The sequence below is a fragment of the Semicossyphus pulcher genome, unplaced genomic scaffold, assembly GCF_022749685.1.
Source record: "Semicossyphus pulcher isolate SPU_LCO1_2020_fin unplaced genomic scaffold, fSemPul1.0.p SCAF_15, whole genome shotgun sequence".
Lineage (NCBI taxonomy): Eukaryota > Metazoa > Chordata > Actinopteri > Labriformes > Labridae > Semicossyphus > Semicossyphus pulcher.
The window spans coordinates 7409204-7427319 of NW_027211659.1; the positions used below are offsets into that span (position 1 = coordinate 7409204).

At 41.2% G+C, this 18116-nt stretch overlaps 4 protein-coding genes across 5 annotated transcripts; all 4 read left to right on the forward strand.

Moving 5' to 3' along the window:
* Nucleotides 1–283: 283 nt before the first annotated feature.
* LOC138592887 (p53-induced death domain-containing protein 1) lies at nucleotides 284–1503 on the forward strand. Of its 2 annotated transcripts, XM_069663784.1 has the most exons (4): nucleotides 284–577; nucleotides 671–740; nucleotides 828–991; nucleotides 1258–1503. In XM_069663784.1, exons 2-4 carry the CDS (start codon nucleotides 675–677, stop codon nucleotides 1490–1492), a joined length of 465 nt encoding a protein of 154 aa, XP_069519885.1. In that variant the 5' UTR covers nucleotides 284–577; nucleotides 671–674; the 3' UTR covers nucleotides 1493–1503. The 2 variants fall into 2 exon arrangements, with proteins under 2 accessions (XP_069519885.1, XP_069519884.1); XM_069663783.1 differs by having other exon boundaries at nucleotides 284–740.
* Nucleotides 1504–2241: 738 nt separating this feature from the next.
* Nucleotides 2242–6031, forward strand: kbtbd7 (kelch repeat and BTB (POZ) domain containing 7). Its single transcript, XM_069663215.1, has one exon. It carries the CDS (start codon nucleotides 2607–2609, stop codon nucleotides 4467–4469), a length of 1863 nt encoding a protein of 620 aa, XP_069519316.1. The 5' UTR covers nucleotides 2242–2606; the 3' UTR covers nucleotides 4470–6031.
* A 1147-nt stretch (nucleotides 6032–7178) lies between these two features.
* LOC138592277 (ras-related protein Rab-33B) lies at nucleotides 7179–9479 on the forward strand. The gene is made up of 2 exons (XM_069663023.1): nucleotides 7179–7442; nucleotides 8193–9479. Exons 1-2 carry the CDS (start codon nucleotides 7185–7187, stop codon nucleotides 8637–8639), a joined length of 705 nt encoding a protein of 234 aa, XP_069519124.1. The 5' UTR covers nucleotides 7179–7184; the 3' UTR covers nucleotides 8640–9479.
* Nucleotides 9480–10269: 790 nt separating this feature from the next.
* katnal1 (katanin p60 subunit A-like 1) lies at nucleotides 10270–17610 on the forward strand. The gene is made up of 11 exons (XM_069663263.1): nucleotides 10270–10351; nucleotides 10933–11106; nucleotides 11401–11561; nucleotides 11904–12063; nucleotides 12148–12275; nucleotides 12370–12475; nucleotides 15358–15516; nucleotides 15598–15724; nucleotides 15967–16101; nucleotides 16223–16349; nucleotides 16683–17610. The coding sequence occupies exons 1-11, from the start codon at nucleotides 10346–10348 to the stop codon at nucleotides 16879–16881; spliced, it is 1482 nt and encodes a 493-aa protein (XP_069519364.1). The 5' UTR covers nucleotides 10270–10345; the 3' UTR covers nucleotides 16882–17610.
* The last annotated feature ends 506 nt before the right edge of the window (nucleotides 17611–18116 follow it).

Below are 18116 nucleotides of genomic sequence, written 5' to 3' on the forward strand. Positions count from 1 at the left end.
TTTTACCGTCCGTCTTGAATATAGTTCAAGGAGTCAGTGATGCTAATGATCAACTGCTGATGGCATTGTTACGACACTGTGCACAGTGACAAGCTATTATTGTAATTTGTCAGTTATTAATGTACTCATTTGAAGTTTCTTTTGTAGCCTCACATTCAAATTTTGAAGCCTAAGACCATCCACTCTAATTGCCCGTGTTAATTAAAACAATTAACATAATGGTGGCTTTAAGGCGAAATGCGTCCAGCAAAGTGAAACCTAAAAAATACATGCAACTAAAACAGAACAGCATGAATCACTTGCATACTCTGCAAATGGACATTTCCATGCAACCAAGCTCAATAACTAATAAGTCATATTGATTTGTCTCAATATATTATTAACTGCGTGTGTCCAACTCTAATTTTAGCACAGTTGTTTACCTGGTAGCAGGCGTGGGTGGTTTAGCCTGACAACTGTTAGCTCCACAGGAGACCCTGAAGCTGGAGTGACTAATGTTTAACAGATTAGTATGTTGATGAGGAGTCTCCCCAGTAACACTCCAACCACGCTCACTTTTGGCATACTGTACCTTCAGGTAAGTGAATGACATCGCTGCCAGTAATTGTTTATCATATTGCAGATATCTTTGCAGAGAAGCATTTTTGACTGTGTTTTTATGCTAAATTAGGTTCATGAAAACAGCGACTTGCACTGCTGATCTTTTGGAATTTGATACAATGCCCAACAAAGCCCAAGAGGTAAACTGTTTTCATTTTTACTTTAATGTATCTTCCAAGTATTCTTCATTCATTTGCCTCTTAATTTGATGTAATACATCATTTTAGGATGCTGTAATTAACCTGAAGACACTGCAGGAGATTTCCAGGCAGCTTGGTTTTGAGTGGACGGTTTTGGCGTTTGAGCTCGGCTTCAGCAGAACTGAAATAAGACGTTTCCACACCAAATCTACGGAGAAGATCGTCCAGGCTAGGACCATGCTGGAAAGCTGGTACACAGCATATTTGTGTACATGTGTGTGCAACTTGACTGCAGATGCTTTGAGTTTAATTGTCACTATGCTCACATAATACTTCAAAATGGTGCACACGGTTGTTTCTTGAATTAACAGCACATTATTAATATAAGGATGATTATATGTCTGTCCCAGTGATCTCAGATTTAAAACACTGTCAAGAATAGATCTTTTGAAACAACTGCCTTCTGGACAGTTTTAAATAGGTGTTCAGGACTTTATAAACCATTTTTTCCTCACAGGTATGAGAAGTCGTGGGACATGCCCAATAAGACCAAAGTTCTGCAGGATGGGCTGGAGCGAGCAGGCAGACGGGACCTGGCTGAGAGGCTGCGCTGCCTCCACTGGGGCCACCAGAAGCTGAGCCAGAGGGTCGAGCTGCCCTCTGCCTTCCCCTTCATAATCACAGTCCATAAGACCATCCAAAACAAGGATGCGCTGCGCAGGATCAACGACCTCAACCGTAAATACACTTAAAGCTGGGTAGAAATGATCATGTCCAAAGTACTCAGTTTACAAATATAGGTAATCTGAAATAAGTGTACTGAATGCCACTGAAACACAAATGTTAAACATGGACCATGTATATAAACACACCCACCTATTGTTTTCTATGAAATTAAAGCTTTGCCAATAAAGATGAAAGACATATTTTTGGACCCATCTTGTTGTCTTGATTAACAATACAGAACTAACATCTATTCACTGTTGTTCATTATTATTATCATTATTATTATTATTATTGATATCGATATTATTATCATTAGAATTATTACTGTCTCATTTTAAAGTTCAAATGTGTAACACATCCTTAGCCTACAAAATAAAATATGGGGCAAAAAATTCTAATATTATCAATTATGCATACCGGTAAATAATTTTAAAGCAATTCCCGGTCAACCAAACTAATTCGACCCAGTTTCAAAAACCAATCACATTGACGGATTTCTTAGCAAGGTTGTGTGACCGAGAAGGAGCCAGAGCGGAAGTCAGGAAAGTTTGCCTTCAAATTAAGATAAAACATGATTATAAGTTCTAATTTAAACATGCTTATTTAAGTATTTTAAGTGGTAAATGTGAGGAATTGTATATAAATTATTCAAAAGCCTTTTTAAATGAAAATAGAATGAAAAAGGAGAATTCTGTTTAACACTTTTACATTGTACAGGGCTTTATTTTGGCATGTTTTTCCGGAAATTAAGTTCTTACCCCGGTCAACTGACACCGTTATTTTGCGAGAGCCCTGGCTGTCTCCTACACTCAAAACATGACAGCTTTGGTCAGAAAAATCAAAGAAAATTGACACTACCGTTACAGCGACTCTTGAGGTAAAATTTATGGAGTATGCCTTTTTCAAACTCTTCATTTTTATCATTTGGGGAACGAGAGCTGTTGGCTTTCATACACACAGGCGACCGCTCAGCTGTTAAATCGCTGGTAATGTATTTTTCACAGCATACTTTTGCTTTCCTCTTGTAAACGGAGGTGTCATTATCAGCTCACAGACCGAGAATGTTAAACGCATGACAGCGAGTTATTTGAACCCTACGCCGACGTGAAAAGCATAAAATTGCTCCCTGAAGTAGCAGCAATGGCTTCGGCACTGAGTTGCTTCAGTGGTCCTGAGGTATTGGAGGACGTGAATCACGCTCGGGGGTTGATAAAAGAGTTGAAGTTGATGTATGACTGTCGGCTGCTCGGGGACGTCACTATCGGAGTTCAGTGTGAAGAGGAGCATAATGGAGAGTCAACCAGAGGTGACATTGAACAACTTTTCCTGTGCAGCCGCAACGTCCTCGCAGCTGCCAGCCCCTACTTCAAAAGCATGTTCACCGGGGGGTTAAACGAGAGCATGCAGGAGAGAGTGGTCATCCGCGGGGTGGACGCTGAGTCTATGTCCGTCATCGTCGACTATTGCTACACAGGGAGAGTGACCATTACAGAGAGCAACGTGCAGAAACTGTATGCAGCTGCTAACATGCTTCAGCTCGAGTACATCAGGAACGCTTGCTCCAGTTTCATGACAAGGAGGCTGGACGTCTCCAACTGTGTGGGGATCCTGAAGTTTGCAGACACCTATGCCAACCCTGAATTAAAGGAGAATGCAGAAAATTTCATTGCCAGGAACTTCAGCCAGGTGTGTAACGGAGGGGAGCTATGTGAACTCGAATTGGTGCAGCTAAAGGAGCTGTTGTCTCTGAATACTTTGGATGTGGACTGTGAGAGGAAGGTGTGTACAGCGGCTCTGGAGTGGATAGAGGCCAATGCACCGCAGAAAAGGGAGGATGCATTACAGGCGCTGAAGTGTGTGCGCTGGAACTTGTTTACAGAGAAGGACAAGTGTTACCTGGAGGGCCTAATGGCCAGGCCTTTAATTGAGAAATACCTCGCCTCTTTCTTTGAAAGGTCTGCAGAGGACCCCTGCGGAGTGTCTGCAACTCTGGACGCACCCAAACACAGAATAGGTGTGAGTGCAAAAGAAATGATTCTCTTCTTCGGCCTACCCAACGACAACATAATGTGCTGTGATCCTTACTCAGAGGATCTGTATTTCATGGCTCCTCCTTTAGAAGATCTCAGCAGTCAGGATTACAAACGCTCCACCATGGAGTCTTTAATCGCTTGTGCCACACCTGAAAACAACTTGTACCTTGCCTCTCACCTCTCTAAACATTTTTGGCTGTACAACCCTGTGCTCAACAGCTGGCAGGAGCTGGCAGAGAGGCCGCTAGGGAGGATACACTCTGGGATGGGCTACCTAAACGGTCATGTGTACCTTCTGGGTGGGAGAAATCCAGTGACGGATGCCAGGCTGAAGGATGTGGAGTGCTACAGCGTGCAGAGGAACCAGTGGACGTTTGTGGCTCCTCTGCCTCATTCTTTAGGTAAAATGCAGGTGGTGGCACTAAATGACCACCTGTATGTTGTGAACAAAAGGAGAATGCTTTGCTATGATCCCAAGAGGAACCGCTGGCGTCACTGTGGGTCACTGAGGAGAGACAAGCTTCACAAGGCCTGTGTCTTCCAGGACCAGATCGTGTGTGTGTGTGACATCCCTGTGGTGAAAGCCTACAGCCCTGCCAAAGGGGAATGGAAGAGGCTGGGCGACATTCCCATCGACAGCCGAGCCTTGAATTACCAGGTGATCCAGCACAACAGCAAGCTGCTGCTCCTCACTCAGACTTTACTGCAACACAACAAAAACAGGGTCCTCATCCACGAATACGACCAAGCTAGAGACACGTGGAAGAACGTCATGGCAGTGTATGTGTCCACGCTGGGGCCCGTGTGTGTTTCAACACGCGTGTATCCGGCATGCCTTCGTTCAGCTCACAGCTTCTCTACAGAGGAGGATGACGACAGCGGCTCCAGTGCAGACTGGGACTTCGACGGGTTGACAGACCCAGACTCTGACTCGGGCAGCTCGAGCTCTTTCTCAGATGAGAACTGGTAGTGAAGTGTGTCAAAGAAAAGTTTAACTTATTATGATTTAATGGATTTTTTTTACAGGGTTCTCTCTGCTAGAAGAGGTCGCAGATCCAGATTCAATTTAGTCCATCAAAATCTTCTTTCTTTCATGTCACTTTGCCAGTCAGCAGTATCATTAATTATTCAAATAGAGTTGGGTTTAGTGATGTTTTTTTTACATAATGAAAACAAAAACCAATAGGGAAAGAATCTTAATCATGTCCGCCAGAGTCTAGTTTAGACACTAACTCAAGACAAATGCATGAACTGAAACTGATCAAAAATAGCTTTCCCTATAGACTGAAGGATCTCATAATTTTTCACATTAAAAAGGGCAGCTGAATCTGGAGGACTCTAAACATATAGTATTAAACCTCCATAAAATTGGGGAAACTGCTGACACACTGAAATACTGGATCCTACACTTCCCATAATGCAGTGGTTTGCAAGCTGAGTCTTTGAAGTAATGATGCAGGAGAGCAGAACAAGGGTGCTTTTCATTACGTTAACTTGTGCTTTCTCACGTCCTCTCTCCTGGACACCAATCACTCTTTTTCCACACAGTTTAGCTCAGCGCTTACTCTGTAGTGTCTGTGAAAGGATCTAAAGGTTGTAAAAGGGGACACACTAACATGGTAAGATTAAATAAAATATAGGATTATATGGAATCAGTTAATTACTAAATGTTTTGGTATCGCACGCATGACAAAAAAATCAACATACAATTGTTCTCTCACAGCTAAGTGGTATATTATTGTGCAGGTAATAGCGTAAGTACACATATATGCCTTAGTTATGACAAATAACACATGATCCATACATAAGATTATTAGATTAGAAGAATTATTAGAAGGACGAAATAAAAAATATGGAAACTGTAATAATGATACTAATACTCAGCTACTTTAAACAATTATATTAAAATGAATAAAAGTCCTTTGACATTGTTCAGCTCCTCCATTCTTGCGTCTTGTCATGCCTTACTCACATTCATGCTGTCCGGAGGAAAGGCGCGAGGAAGACGCACGTTAGCGTAATAAAAAGCATTCCAAATTGGGATTAACCTAATGTTTAATGTACCTTTTTACAGCAGAGACGTTTGAACTTGTCCAGCACAGGTGTTACCAATAAGATGATTAATGGCTGGAACTGAGCCATCGTTAACATTATGACGTCCACCTGGTCTCTTTCTGCCATGAAAAGTCCAAATGTTTGTGGGTAAAAAAGGAATGCTCTGATACTACCAAGGCATTATTTTTCCATCAATCTACTAATTAATGAATCGACTAATTGTTGTACGTCTAACGCCATTTGAGTCATTTCTTCAGGCTTGACCGTGCTCCTGCACAGCTACAAAAGACATACAGTATAAATAGAAACTGCAGTAGTAGGTCCCATGAGGAGTAACTTGACTTTGGAGGACGCTGTAATGCTTGACGCTTGTGTTAAAAATGAAAAGAGGTTTGTGCTAATAGCATTTAATTAAGCTTGAATACATGAGCTTATGATCGGTGTTAAATCAGTCGCTTTTGGGACATCGGGCAGCTCAAGTGCTTCATGTGTATGACTTGAGACACTGCTGGTCATTCACAGGGCTTTAAAAATGTGCTGATCCTTTATTTATGTTGTTGATGCACATCATGACATCATATACGGCCAGTGTTGTGAAAACAAACAGTATGGAAGGTTGAAGCCAATGCACTGTATGCTCACTCAGGTTAAGGCTTCAGAAAAAGCCTGTTTGCCATGATTGACTTTTTGTTTTTGATATAGTAAAATAGATGGTTTTGGTGATGAATTATGCATTTTATGAAGTTTATTTTTTTGAAACATTGAGTGTATGTGGACGATTTATCTGCATGTAATGAAACTGCCCCTAACCCAAACACTCAGTTGCCAGTTCATTAGCTGCGTTGAAACACATAGAAACGTTTCTGATGTGTCTACTGCACTGATCAATATACTGTATAATGCAACACCACAAGAAGTGAAAAATAAGTGGAATGAAAATGATATTATTGCAGAGTTGTTGTACAAAACAGAATAAGATAAGCTATTTGTTCATAATAAACCGGTAAATGAGTGTTATTGTCACTGTTGTCTCGCTAAATGATGGATAATTGAAGTGTTAAATTATTATTTGTGTGTATGACAGAAAGAGAAAGGTTGGTTCTGGATTATAAAGTTCTGTATTAGTGTATGTGTCAAATAAACATCAGTGTCCCATGCAGAGAAGCGATTGTTGGTGTATTTTTTTCAGTCAGAACTTTATTCAACATATACAGAACACACACTTTACATCAATATTGTCTTAAACAGGATAAATCAAATGTATACTTTGGAAGGAGGTGTTATTGACACCTTTTCACATCACATTATACTATTTCCTTGCATTAATCACAAAAGACCAGAGGGCATGGCATAGAAGACGAGCAAAGAATTCTAGCAGTTCCTGGATTTTTATGTTTTTTGTGGGGGAAATTCTGTGTAAGTAAATGAAATCATTTTTAACCTAATTATCCATAAAATATTTTTAAATATAATATCGTTATTATTCCTCATTAATCATTTGTTAGGGGAACATTTGTGTTTACTGTAAAAAATTGGCTGTAGTTTGGTTCTGTTACAGTGACGTCGACCCTTCTTTCGAATTCTCGCGATGTTTCAGTGCCGTTACATCCAGACCGCGAGAAGATGAGCGATGGCAATAGACAACAAACCTGGGGACGGATTTGACACCGTTTTCAGTCAAAACGACTCTTTGGAGCTTTCATCTCATCACGACTATGAAACTACACGGGCTCGTATTTTCAAGATAATAGTCATAGGAGATTCAAATGTGGGAAAGACGTGTTTGACTTATAGATTCTGCGGGGGCACTTTCCTGAAAAACCCAGAGGCAACGATCGGGGTCGATTTCAGAGAGAGGACGCTGGAGCTCGATGGGGAGATTATCAAGGTGAGAGAGAACCCACAAAAATACATCTATACTTTAATATCGCATGCCAATTTTTTCACATGATTAACACAGCCGTCTGCCCGAGCTACGGGTTCATCGGTGGACACAGAGGAGAGACTGACCTGTAGGCTGTTTACACACATTAAAGGCAGTGCATGATGATGGAACCACTGTGAAACACAGGCCTGCCTCTTTAAAATGACTTGCAGATAGGCTACAAGTCTTATCATCTTCTGTTCGGATAGATTACCACTTTATAGGAGCTGCAATCCCATAAGAAAACATGAGTGAAACAAGTCTCCAGCTCTGTGGACCTAGAATTTTCTGATAATGAATACTTTCCTGCAGGATTTCCTCCTTTCAGGATATTGCATATATAGTGCTGAAAATGATCCCAACAAATGCACAATTTTCTCCTGTTTGAGCTGCATTTGCTAAAGTATTCAGTGCCAAGCTGTTTTGGAAAATTACTACTCCCTTTTTATACAATTAATCCTTAAATCTCTGACTCATTGTCAAAGATTTAAATCTTTATTAGGAGGAAATGGGTTTTGGAGCGTGCTACAGACGGGTAGGGAAGTCAAAAAGTATAAAAAAATTTGATCACGTGATTGCTTAAGTTTATTTTGGGAAGGTTGACCCAAGATAAACTAACGGTAAAGAAAGAAATAAGAAAGACCTGCATTATTACTCTAGCCTTATCTTTTGAATATTATTTAGTCACATAAATATCTGTTTCTGTTGTGTCAGTTGCAGATCTGGGACACGGCAGGTCAGGAGCGTTTCAGGAAGAGCATGGTGGAGCACTACTACCGTAGCGTCCATGCTGTCATCTTCGTGTACGACGTGACCAGCCTCTCCTCCTTCGAGAGCATCCCTGAGTGGATCGAGGAGTGCAAACGACACTGTGTGGGACCCCTTGTGCCGCGCATCATGGTGGGAAACAAGTGTGACCTGAGGGACCGCCGGGAGGTCCCAACGTCAGCTGCGCAGTGTGTCGCCGACAGCTACAACTTCCCACTGTTTGAGACTTCAGCCAAGGACCCTGCAGAGAAGGAACATGTAGACGCCATCTTTCTGACTTTGGCTTATAGACTGAAGAGCCACAAACCCCTGAGACTGAAGCAGCCGAGTGAGAGCAACCTCAGGCAGATGTGGAACCAGAGGGAGCAGGAGTCAGGAATGTGTCAGTGCTGAGGTCACCTTCATCCTGTGTGGATGTATGGAAGGTCAACACAGCGTTCAGGAACAAAAATGCTGCTGAGGGAAGCTGTGATTCTCCCTAATGCTGAGACTGAAAACAGAAAAGCCTCTTAAGATCATGAGATAGAAAGAAAGAAGCTTCCTGTTGTTTTACCTTTTCTCTGCCTAATGCAGAGCACAGCTGACAGTATGGGCCTATAACTTTGCACAATATTAAATCAACAACATTTCAATGAAATGCATGCATGAATGGATATGGAGGTATGCCAAAAATGTGTAGCTCAAATTGCACAGAAAAATCACATTGAGTAAAAACAATAATAGCAGAGTGCACCTTAGTGTACAGTCAAAATATATGCAATCAGCTGTCAAGTAGCACTACAATTATCTACACTATTCAATGCAGACAGTGAATAAAATGAACAAAATATTCAGTGTAAGTAAAGGGGACCAATTCCGAAAGTCGAAACTGTGAAGAAAACTGTTATTTTATCTTAGAATTGTTTTAAAGTTGTGTTATGGTTTTTAAAAAAAATGTAAATGCAGCATGAGGTATGGTGCTATAGCTGAATGTGCATTTCTCAAAGATGAATTTGAACATAACCAGTTCTGTGTCGACTCATTTGCCTGCACAGATCTTTTGAAGAGACCTTACTAATGAAAAATGTAGCTGTCTTTGAGAAAAATCCACATAAGTCACTTGAAAAGCATTCGACTATACAAGCTCAGCTGTCTTTGACAATTAAAATGAAGGAGGGTAGGACTGCTACTTCTGTTGCATGTGTACAATAATGCGAACACTTTCCAACAATATGAAGATGTGTTACAATATTAAGCTGCAAATCAATAAAATAAGTTTTATTGGTACAATTATTGTTTCCTGTTCTTGTCCCTTTCTAAACACCACAAGATCTCTTTCCTATTTAAGATAAAGAGATAAGACAACACTTACACATCCCCCCCTCTCACACACATACACTAAAGGTTTTATCCATAAACTGATGAAAAAAGTATGGTTTTTAATCTGCTCTTACACAGAGTGCTTTTGCTTTTTGTTTTCTGTATTTTTTAAAATCACAATCACTAATACTCATTATATAATAAATTACAAAATAAATATTATTTTTAACTTTATGTTATTGATTACCATATTTTGTAATGTTCAGCCAAAATGGACGAGGAATTATTTGAAGAAACATGGGGACTTAAACCTATTTGCAATACCATTAAAAACGAATGAAGCTCATGTGATATAATTAAAAGCCCCTGAACAGCTAAAAACATAACTTTGTGATGAGATCGTTTGCTCAACTTCACCCTAATTTGCAATATTTTACTGTATTTGAGCGACGACCAGTGGCCAACTGTTACACTAGTTCTCATGATGTGTTTGCAGAATCCTGTAAACTAGCAATTTCTCTGGTGAAGAAAACAACCATTTTTCGCCACTAGTTAGTTACGAAACATTGCTAAAAATGCAACTTCATCAAGGTGCAATTACATTTTCTTCGGCGTCAATAGCTTTTTCAGCGAGTAACTCAAACTCTTCAGTAGCTCTCCGTATTATTATATTTACCAGATTGCCCTGAATGCAGCACAGTCGTCAGTATTCTTCACGCGGCGTCTCTTTGCGGCCATGGTAACACTTCCCTCAATACTGGACCCCTGATTCAAAAATACAACACAAGCAAGTGCTTTTCATGCAGGTAAGGTAATTATTTTCGAATTTTACGTTAAATATAAGAACATAGTTGAGGTTGTTGGTCGGTTTCTTTTGTCGACATGCATATTTAACGTATGCCCAGAGGATTAAGTCGCGTTTACGTTATTTATTGCCGCAAGACTCGTTTGTTGTCTGTCTGTGGCCTAGCAGCAAGCTAGCATAGGCTAACGTCTGCAAGATGACAGGGTGGAGACAAGCAAAGAAGCGATTTAGTCAATTTAGTCAAGTGAATTGTCGGCGATTAACATTAAAAATCACAGTCATCTACATCAGCTTGCTCAAATAACTTGCTTAACGTGCTTTGAGGGTTGTAAGTTAGCAGTATTGTTATACCTGATAGCAGTTGACTTGATAGGGCTGCACCATACTGTTTTAAGTAGACTTACAGTTGTTTAAAAACCTAGTTTTAAAACGTCTTTACTCGCAAACAAGTTATTGTTTCAGTACTCAGTCAAAGCTTGAATGGTGATTGATTGATTTTAATGTATTATTGTGTTATGCTTAGACAGTATGCCCAGCCCAAAACAGGCTTACAAGACACCATTATTTTCCCTTATCACACAGCTGTTATCCAGCATGAATTTGGCAGACATATGTGACAACGCCAAGAAGGGTCGTGAGTATGCTTTGCTGGGGAACTATGACTCCTCCATTGTGTACTACCAGGGCGTCATTCAACAGATCCACAAGCACTGCCAGTCCCTCAGAGACCCTGCACTTAAAGTCAAATGGCAACAGGTGAGTTGACTGACCCCACCTTGATATTAAACCATCATCACAGGGTAGTGTGTCTGCAGTTCAACATTGCTTGACTCTCAGTACCGCTTAGTCACTCAGTTCAATTCACAATTTAACAACAATTCAACTCAATTTAATTAGCCAAAATGGACATCCAGATGCCCTTCTGGACATGAATCTTTACTAAAAATCCTTTTTATGGTTTACCACAGATATCAATACATTTCAACAATTATATTCAGTACAATGTTCTGCGATGCCATGCTGACACTCTCCTCCTTTGTGTGTGATTAGGTCAGGCAGGAACTGACTGAGGAGTATGAGCAGGTGAAAGGCATCATGGGAACGCTAGAAAGCTTTAAGTCAGAGAAGCCAGTTGACATTCTGGCCCCTCAGACTGAGGAGAGACCTGAGGATCCAGCAGTTTGGCCCCCTCCCACTGCTGCAGAGCACAGGTGAGTCTTTTTTGTATTGCCTTCAAAAAAGACAAAAGAATGTAACAAAAAACCCTATGAGGAAGCAATATGAAGTTCAAAGAGACAAAAGATACATATTTTGCATAATCTGTTTCATCTCTACCAGCACAGTGCAACTTACCATGTTGTCTGGCCATTAAAGTGGACATATGAAACGTCCACAGATAACTAGCAGAGCTGTTTTAAAGTTAATGTTACTATGCGAGAACTCAAAATGTATTACCATTATTTCCCTGTTGCAAAATATCTAATGTTTCTCTGTGCATGTGCTTCCCACTATTGCTCATATGTAATGTTTTATCCCTGTGTGTGTGTCTTAAGGAATCCTGTTGCAGTGAAGCGTCCCAACAGTGGGATGAAGCAGCAGAGAAAGGAGTCCCCTGGTCTGCAGCATCGAGGGGCAGGGCCAGGAGGTCGCAGCCAGGCCAACTCTAAACCAGAGCGGCCAGGTTACAGAGGCCCAAAGGCCAAAGATGATAAGGTCGTGACAACTGCGGTTAATTTTTGGTTGCGTTGTCCGGTGCATAGCAGAGGTCCTTAATAAACTCTTCCTTTTCTACATCAGGGGAAAAAAGGGGCTGGAGATGTACCAGGCGATGTAGAGCAGAGGAAGTTTGATGGCACAGGACACGACAGCGACCTGGTAGACTCACTGGAGAGAGATATCGTGTCCCGTAACCCTAACATACACTGGTATGGCAGATTCTTTCATTATCCCAGATATCTTCTGCTCCCAGAGGAAGCTTTTTTGTGGCACTGCTGACTGAGTTCTCCTAATGACCTGTAGGGATGACATTGCTGATCTGGAAGACGCTAAGAAGCTGCTGAGAGAAGCCGTGGTGCTGCCCATGTGGATGCCTGACTTCTTCAAGGGAATACGTCGCCCCTGGAAGGTCAGTGCTCACTTACAACACTTTTTCTGCTCTCAAACTTAAGATACACTTTGCATTTGCATAGCTGCTGATCTTTTGACAGGCCTGCATTATGCCTTACAGTGTAAAATTGTAGACCACCCACCATATTTAGTTTTGCCGCCCATTGCACTGGCTAAACCTAAGTTGTAATCGAAAGTTAGAGATTAAATTCAAAGCTGATATATTTTAAATACTTATTTTTACACTAAACTTCCCACTTGGTTCCGTTGTTGTTGAAGAGAGCGTAGTCTCACAAACTGCTGCTTTCAGGTTGTGTAAGAGAGAAGCCAATACTGCTGTAAATTGTGACATCAATTAGGCGACCTATTTTGCTTCCCTGCTAGTCGAATAGTTTAGGCGCTTGCTACAAAATCGCAACGTCCACAGTGAATTAAGATCACATTTGTGCTCTCGTCTCATCCAAGTAAGAAGAAGTTATACTTTATTAATCCCCAAGGGGAAATTCAGTTTTCTCACTCGTTTATTATGAACATGCTACACACATAAAGGCCCCAAATACACACATGCACAAACAGAACCCTATGGACGTGCATTAATGGAGAGATGTCAGAGTGTGGGGGCTGCGCATGGACATGCGCCCCAAGCAGTTGGGGGGGATTCGGTGCCATCTACCCAACAGTACCCAACAATTTTTTGAATCCTCTCTTTCTCACACACGTATCTCTAACAGAAACATTATGCGATTACAACGACTTTAAAATGGATGCTTTGATACGTTTGCATCACCAGTATCTTTCGTTAATAGGCCTGCTTCCTCATTTTGCCTCTCAGTATGACTCTGCTTAATGACCACTTAGAGGGGAGTTTCCTTCTGTACCAGCCTCTGTTGATCTTCATCATGTGAGGCTCCTAACCCCCGGGCCCATCATGTGAGGATCAATAAGTTATTGGTTTTATTACAGAAACACAGGGCCTTTATTGAAGCCTCTTTTCAAATAACTGAGAGCTCATTTAAATGAAGTATTAATAAATAGCACAAAGATATTTTGAGCTGCTGATTGGTTTATCAGCACACATGTAGGCTGTTGATTTTTGTTTAATTAAAGATGAGATTTTTAAATCTGGTTCATCAGTAATAAATCCTGCAGGGGAGCCATCCCACTCCCACCTGCGCCTACTGGGATTCTGATCAATGCATCAGTGCTTCGTATTGAAAATAAGTCTGCCCTGTACTGCAAGGAATATAACACACACAATTAAAGAATAATCTACATGGTGTGTTGCTGTTCCTTTCTGTGTTGCAGAACCAAGATGCAAAGATGTCAAACAGAGTGGCTGCATTAGTCGTTATGCTAACAGAATTGATGTGCATTGAGGATGACAGCTTTGATTTAATATCACTGACATTTAAACAAAGTGTGTACAAAACAGATTAAATGAGAAGTGAGAAGGGGACAGTGACAAAACGTATCTGATTATGGGGAGCGTTCAGTTTAGTGGAAGATAATTTATTTGCATGCTTGGCTAAGCCCAATAATAACAGCCTCTCATATTTCTTAATATCAAAGTTCAGCCTGTGCTCATCCAGCGATGATGATGGTGAACACCAGCATTATCCTGAGTCAACAATGGTCGTGTTGTGTTGGCTTCCATGTTTTCCTTTCATCCCTCTAATTAAGTGCAGCGCTGACATTTACAGCAACACGTTGACTAAACGGCTGCAAATTTGTTTTTTTGGCATTTGCTCTCAGTCAAGGAACAACAAAGATCATCACTTAGCAACGCATTCAGGCAGAGTAGTTCAGTGGAGAAGTTTGCTGCTAGTTTAGAGAAACACTTAAAGATTAATGACTTATGTTGATCCTAGCATCAGACTGTAGTTAACACAAAAGTAAAAGCTTGATAGTAACTTTAGATTCAGATCATCTGATTTAAAAAAAAAAAGGGGGATATAAAGAATCTTTAATCATACTTTACACAACAGAGCATTTGCTTCCTCTTGCTTGCTCTGTTGTAAACACACACACACACACGCAGGTTAACAGGTAGATTATTCAGTTATCTAGTACCTCAGTGTACCAATTAAGCAAAAAAAAGTCAATGATAAACACATTTTTCTTGTTGTTAGTTAGCAAATCTCTTCACTCTCCTATTTATCAGCCCTGTTGGTCTAACTGCTGTGCTTCATTACTTGTTTGGTGCTAATAAATGTAAATGAAAGCCAGAGTTTGCAGCAGTTAATTCCTAAAAAAACATCAGTAACTGCTCTTCCTCCTTCCTGGTCAGCTTACACTCTCATTTATAATTAATGAATGTGAAAGCTGACATACAGGGGTTTAAATGAAAAGGATGATTCGCTGCGGTCCAGAGGCATTAAACAACTCTGAGGAAGAGATATTTGCTCTTCTGACCTGTGCAAATGTTTGAAATTGCTTTCATTTAATTGCATGATACATGTTTGGCCAGGTTCCAGACCTCTCTGAATACTCACTCGCATATCAATGTTTGGTCAACAATTCTTTGAATTAATTAAAGGAAGGAAGGAAGGAAGAGAAAACACCATTTCCTCAACATTTTATCAGGCTACTCAGCTAATTTTATCAGGCTAATACACGCTCTCTAAGCTCCTGAAGTTTGACAATTTAACAAATATTTCTTGACTGAATATACATGACTAAATAAGCAACAGTCAAAGTGAAAAGTTGGAAACAAAACCTCATAAACAAACAGATTAGTGAGCGCAGAGAAACGCCCCCCCTTTTCTGCAAATAAAGGCGTGAACCAACTCTGCACATGTAGTCTGCACATGTAGCCAGCACCTGGTCAGTACAGTCAGTAAAGTTAGAATTGGTAGTCATGACATGTTTACGTGTCTTACAACGTGCAACTTTTTCATACAGGGTGTGTTAATGGTCGGCCCTCCTGGGACTGGGAAGACCATGTTAGCCAAAGCGGTGGCCACAGAATGTGGGACTACTTTCTTCAACGTGTCCTCCTCCACTCTCACCTCCAAGTACAGGGGCGAGTCAGAAAAACTGGTTCGTCTGCTCTTTGAAATGGTAAGTTTATGTATGTGTGTGTTGTCTGTTGAGAACCTTTAAAACCTGGAGCTGTAAACAAACTCTTTTTTTTATGCTCAGGCCCGGTTCTATGCCCCTACAACCATCTTCATTGACGAGATTGATTCGATATGCGGCAGACGAGGAACGTCTGATGAACATGAAGCCAGCCGCAGGGTCAAATCAGAGCTTCTGGTTCAGATGGATGGTGAGTGGAATAGAAATGTGGGAAGGTGCGGGTGTGAATTGAGAGCATACATCTTACCCTCAGGGCCTGCACAGCACAGATGCAGTCAAGTTTTTCTTATTGCATTTGTTGATTTGAATATGAAATCTGCTGTGTGATATGTATCACTAAAATAGGATAGATTTCAAGATCGTATGACGCACAAAAAGTACAGAAGTAAACATTTTCTGTAATGGTGGGTTTATGTGTGTTTTTGTGACCAGGTGTGGGCGGAGCTCTTGAGAACGATGATCCTTCTAAGATGGTGATGGTCCTCGCTGCCACCAACTTCCCCTGGGACATCGATGAGGCGTTACGACGACGGCTGGAGAAGCGGATTTACATCCCCCTGCCCACAGGTGACCTCATCACCTGCAGAGTGTTCACAACTAACTAGACAGACTGTCACTGTTGTGATCTAATTAAGGCCGCACACAGCAGTCCTAGTGTCTCATTAATGTTGTTTATTTTGCGTTCCAGCTGTGGGTCGTGTGGAGCTTCTAAAGATCAACCTGAGGGAGGTGGAGGTGGCTGCTGACGTGGACCTGGACCTCATCGCTGAGAAGATTGAGGGCTACTCTGGAGCAGACATCACGAACGTCTGCAGGTTAGCAGAACTTTTGCACACATTTAGGTAGACAGGTTGACAGGTGTGTAGGAGAAGCGCATTGGCCCATCAACCTGGAAACAAAAAATAATAATTTTTGTTGCACAGCTTCTTATCTCTGGCTCTGACCTGGATATGTGTTTGTGTTTCTCATCCACACACAGCCTGTAGCCTGCAGGATTTTAGCCAGTTATTTCTTAGTGATGGCAGTCTTGACAGCAGTAAAACTACAAAAGAAATACCCTTTGAAATATATTTAAAGGTGTATATTTATCAAATTAGAAGTGTTACATGTGTGTGCTTTCTCTGCTCCTGTCTTTACACAAACAATAGGGATGCATCCATGATGGCAATGCGTCGTCGAATCCAAGGCCTGACCCCAGAGGAGATCCGAGCTTTGTCCAAAGACGAGCTGCAGATGCCTGTGACCATGGAGGACTTCACCCTCACGCTCAAGAAGATCTCCAAGTCCGTCTCTGCTGCAGACCTGGAAAAATACGAAGGCTGGATGGCTGAGTTTGGGTCGGTGTAAAGAAAAGGTGCAGTTAAGACCTTAAGGGGGCCAGAACATTCAAAGGAGGACTCGCAGCTTTGAGAACGATGAAATCCATGAGGAGTGTGGAATTGAGAATGTGTACTAGGGGCTGAGTGAACCCAGCAGCACATTAGCTTGTGTGTCTTCATTCATGCCCTTTCACATATTCTCCCCTTACAGTTTTCTCGACACAATTGTTCGTGTCCGTGATCAACCATCCAGCTGCTGACTGACTTAAGTGACTTGAGAAAGAATAGGGAACTTTTAATGTAAACGTAGCCTGGAGCACACAGGTAGACCAGGGAATGCACTAATTTTACTTACACTTCAGGCCTCTTGCAAGAACACTTATGATTGTAGATTGCCCGCTCTCAACTGATATGTGCCAGCTCTTACTTTGCGTTAGTGAGGATTGAGCTTTTGGATAATCAACAACACAATTGTGGTCATTCTAAGCTTAATCCAAAAGGCACCTGGACTTGGTTGAAATTCTTGAAGACGTTTCACCTCTCATCTGAAAGGCTTCCTCAGTTCTAACTGACTGATGGACAGACCTAGAAATATAAGCCTCCACTAACAACTCCCAGTGACACTGGGTTCACAGCTCAGGCTAGCAACTAACCCCTGATTACACATCTATTAGCATACTAATGACCTACAGAGGCTTATATTTCTAGCTCTGTCCACCAGTCAGTTAGAACTGAAGAAGCCTTTCAGATGAGAGGTGAAACGTCTTCAAGAATTTCAACCAAGTCCAGTTGCCTTTTGGATTAAGCTTAGAATCACCAAGGCCTGGATGACTGAGAACCTTCACAGACATGTTGCTTTACAATTGTGGGCAAGTTTCTTTCAAAAAATCTGTAACCAAATAGTGAAAAAGAAGAATTTCACAGCACCGAGCTTCACATCAACCCCTGCATAATCTGTGAGTGGCCTTATCAGGAGAACAGAAGCATCTGGAAAATTGCTAATGCTAATAGATCAGACATTAATCATTTTGCATTAAGTTAGTTTCGGTTTATTTTATCAGATGAAGGTCTTATAATTCAGACTGACTTGCACAACATATCTGGACCAGTGCTGAATTCCTTTCAAGTGCAAGAAAACTTGGGATGCAACAAGTTTCCCCTTAGACGTGGCACTAAAGAACAAATATGTTGGTACTTGTGTTTTTTGCAAGAGGCCTTTGTCTTAAAGAATTGTACGTCTGAGCACTTTTAATGTGATGTAAT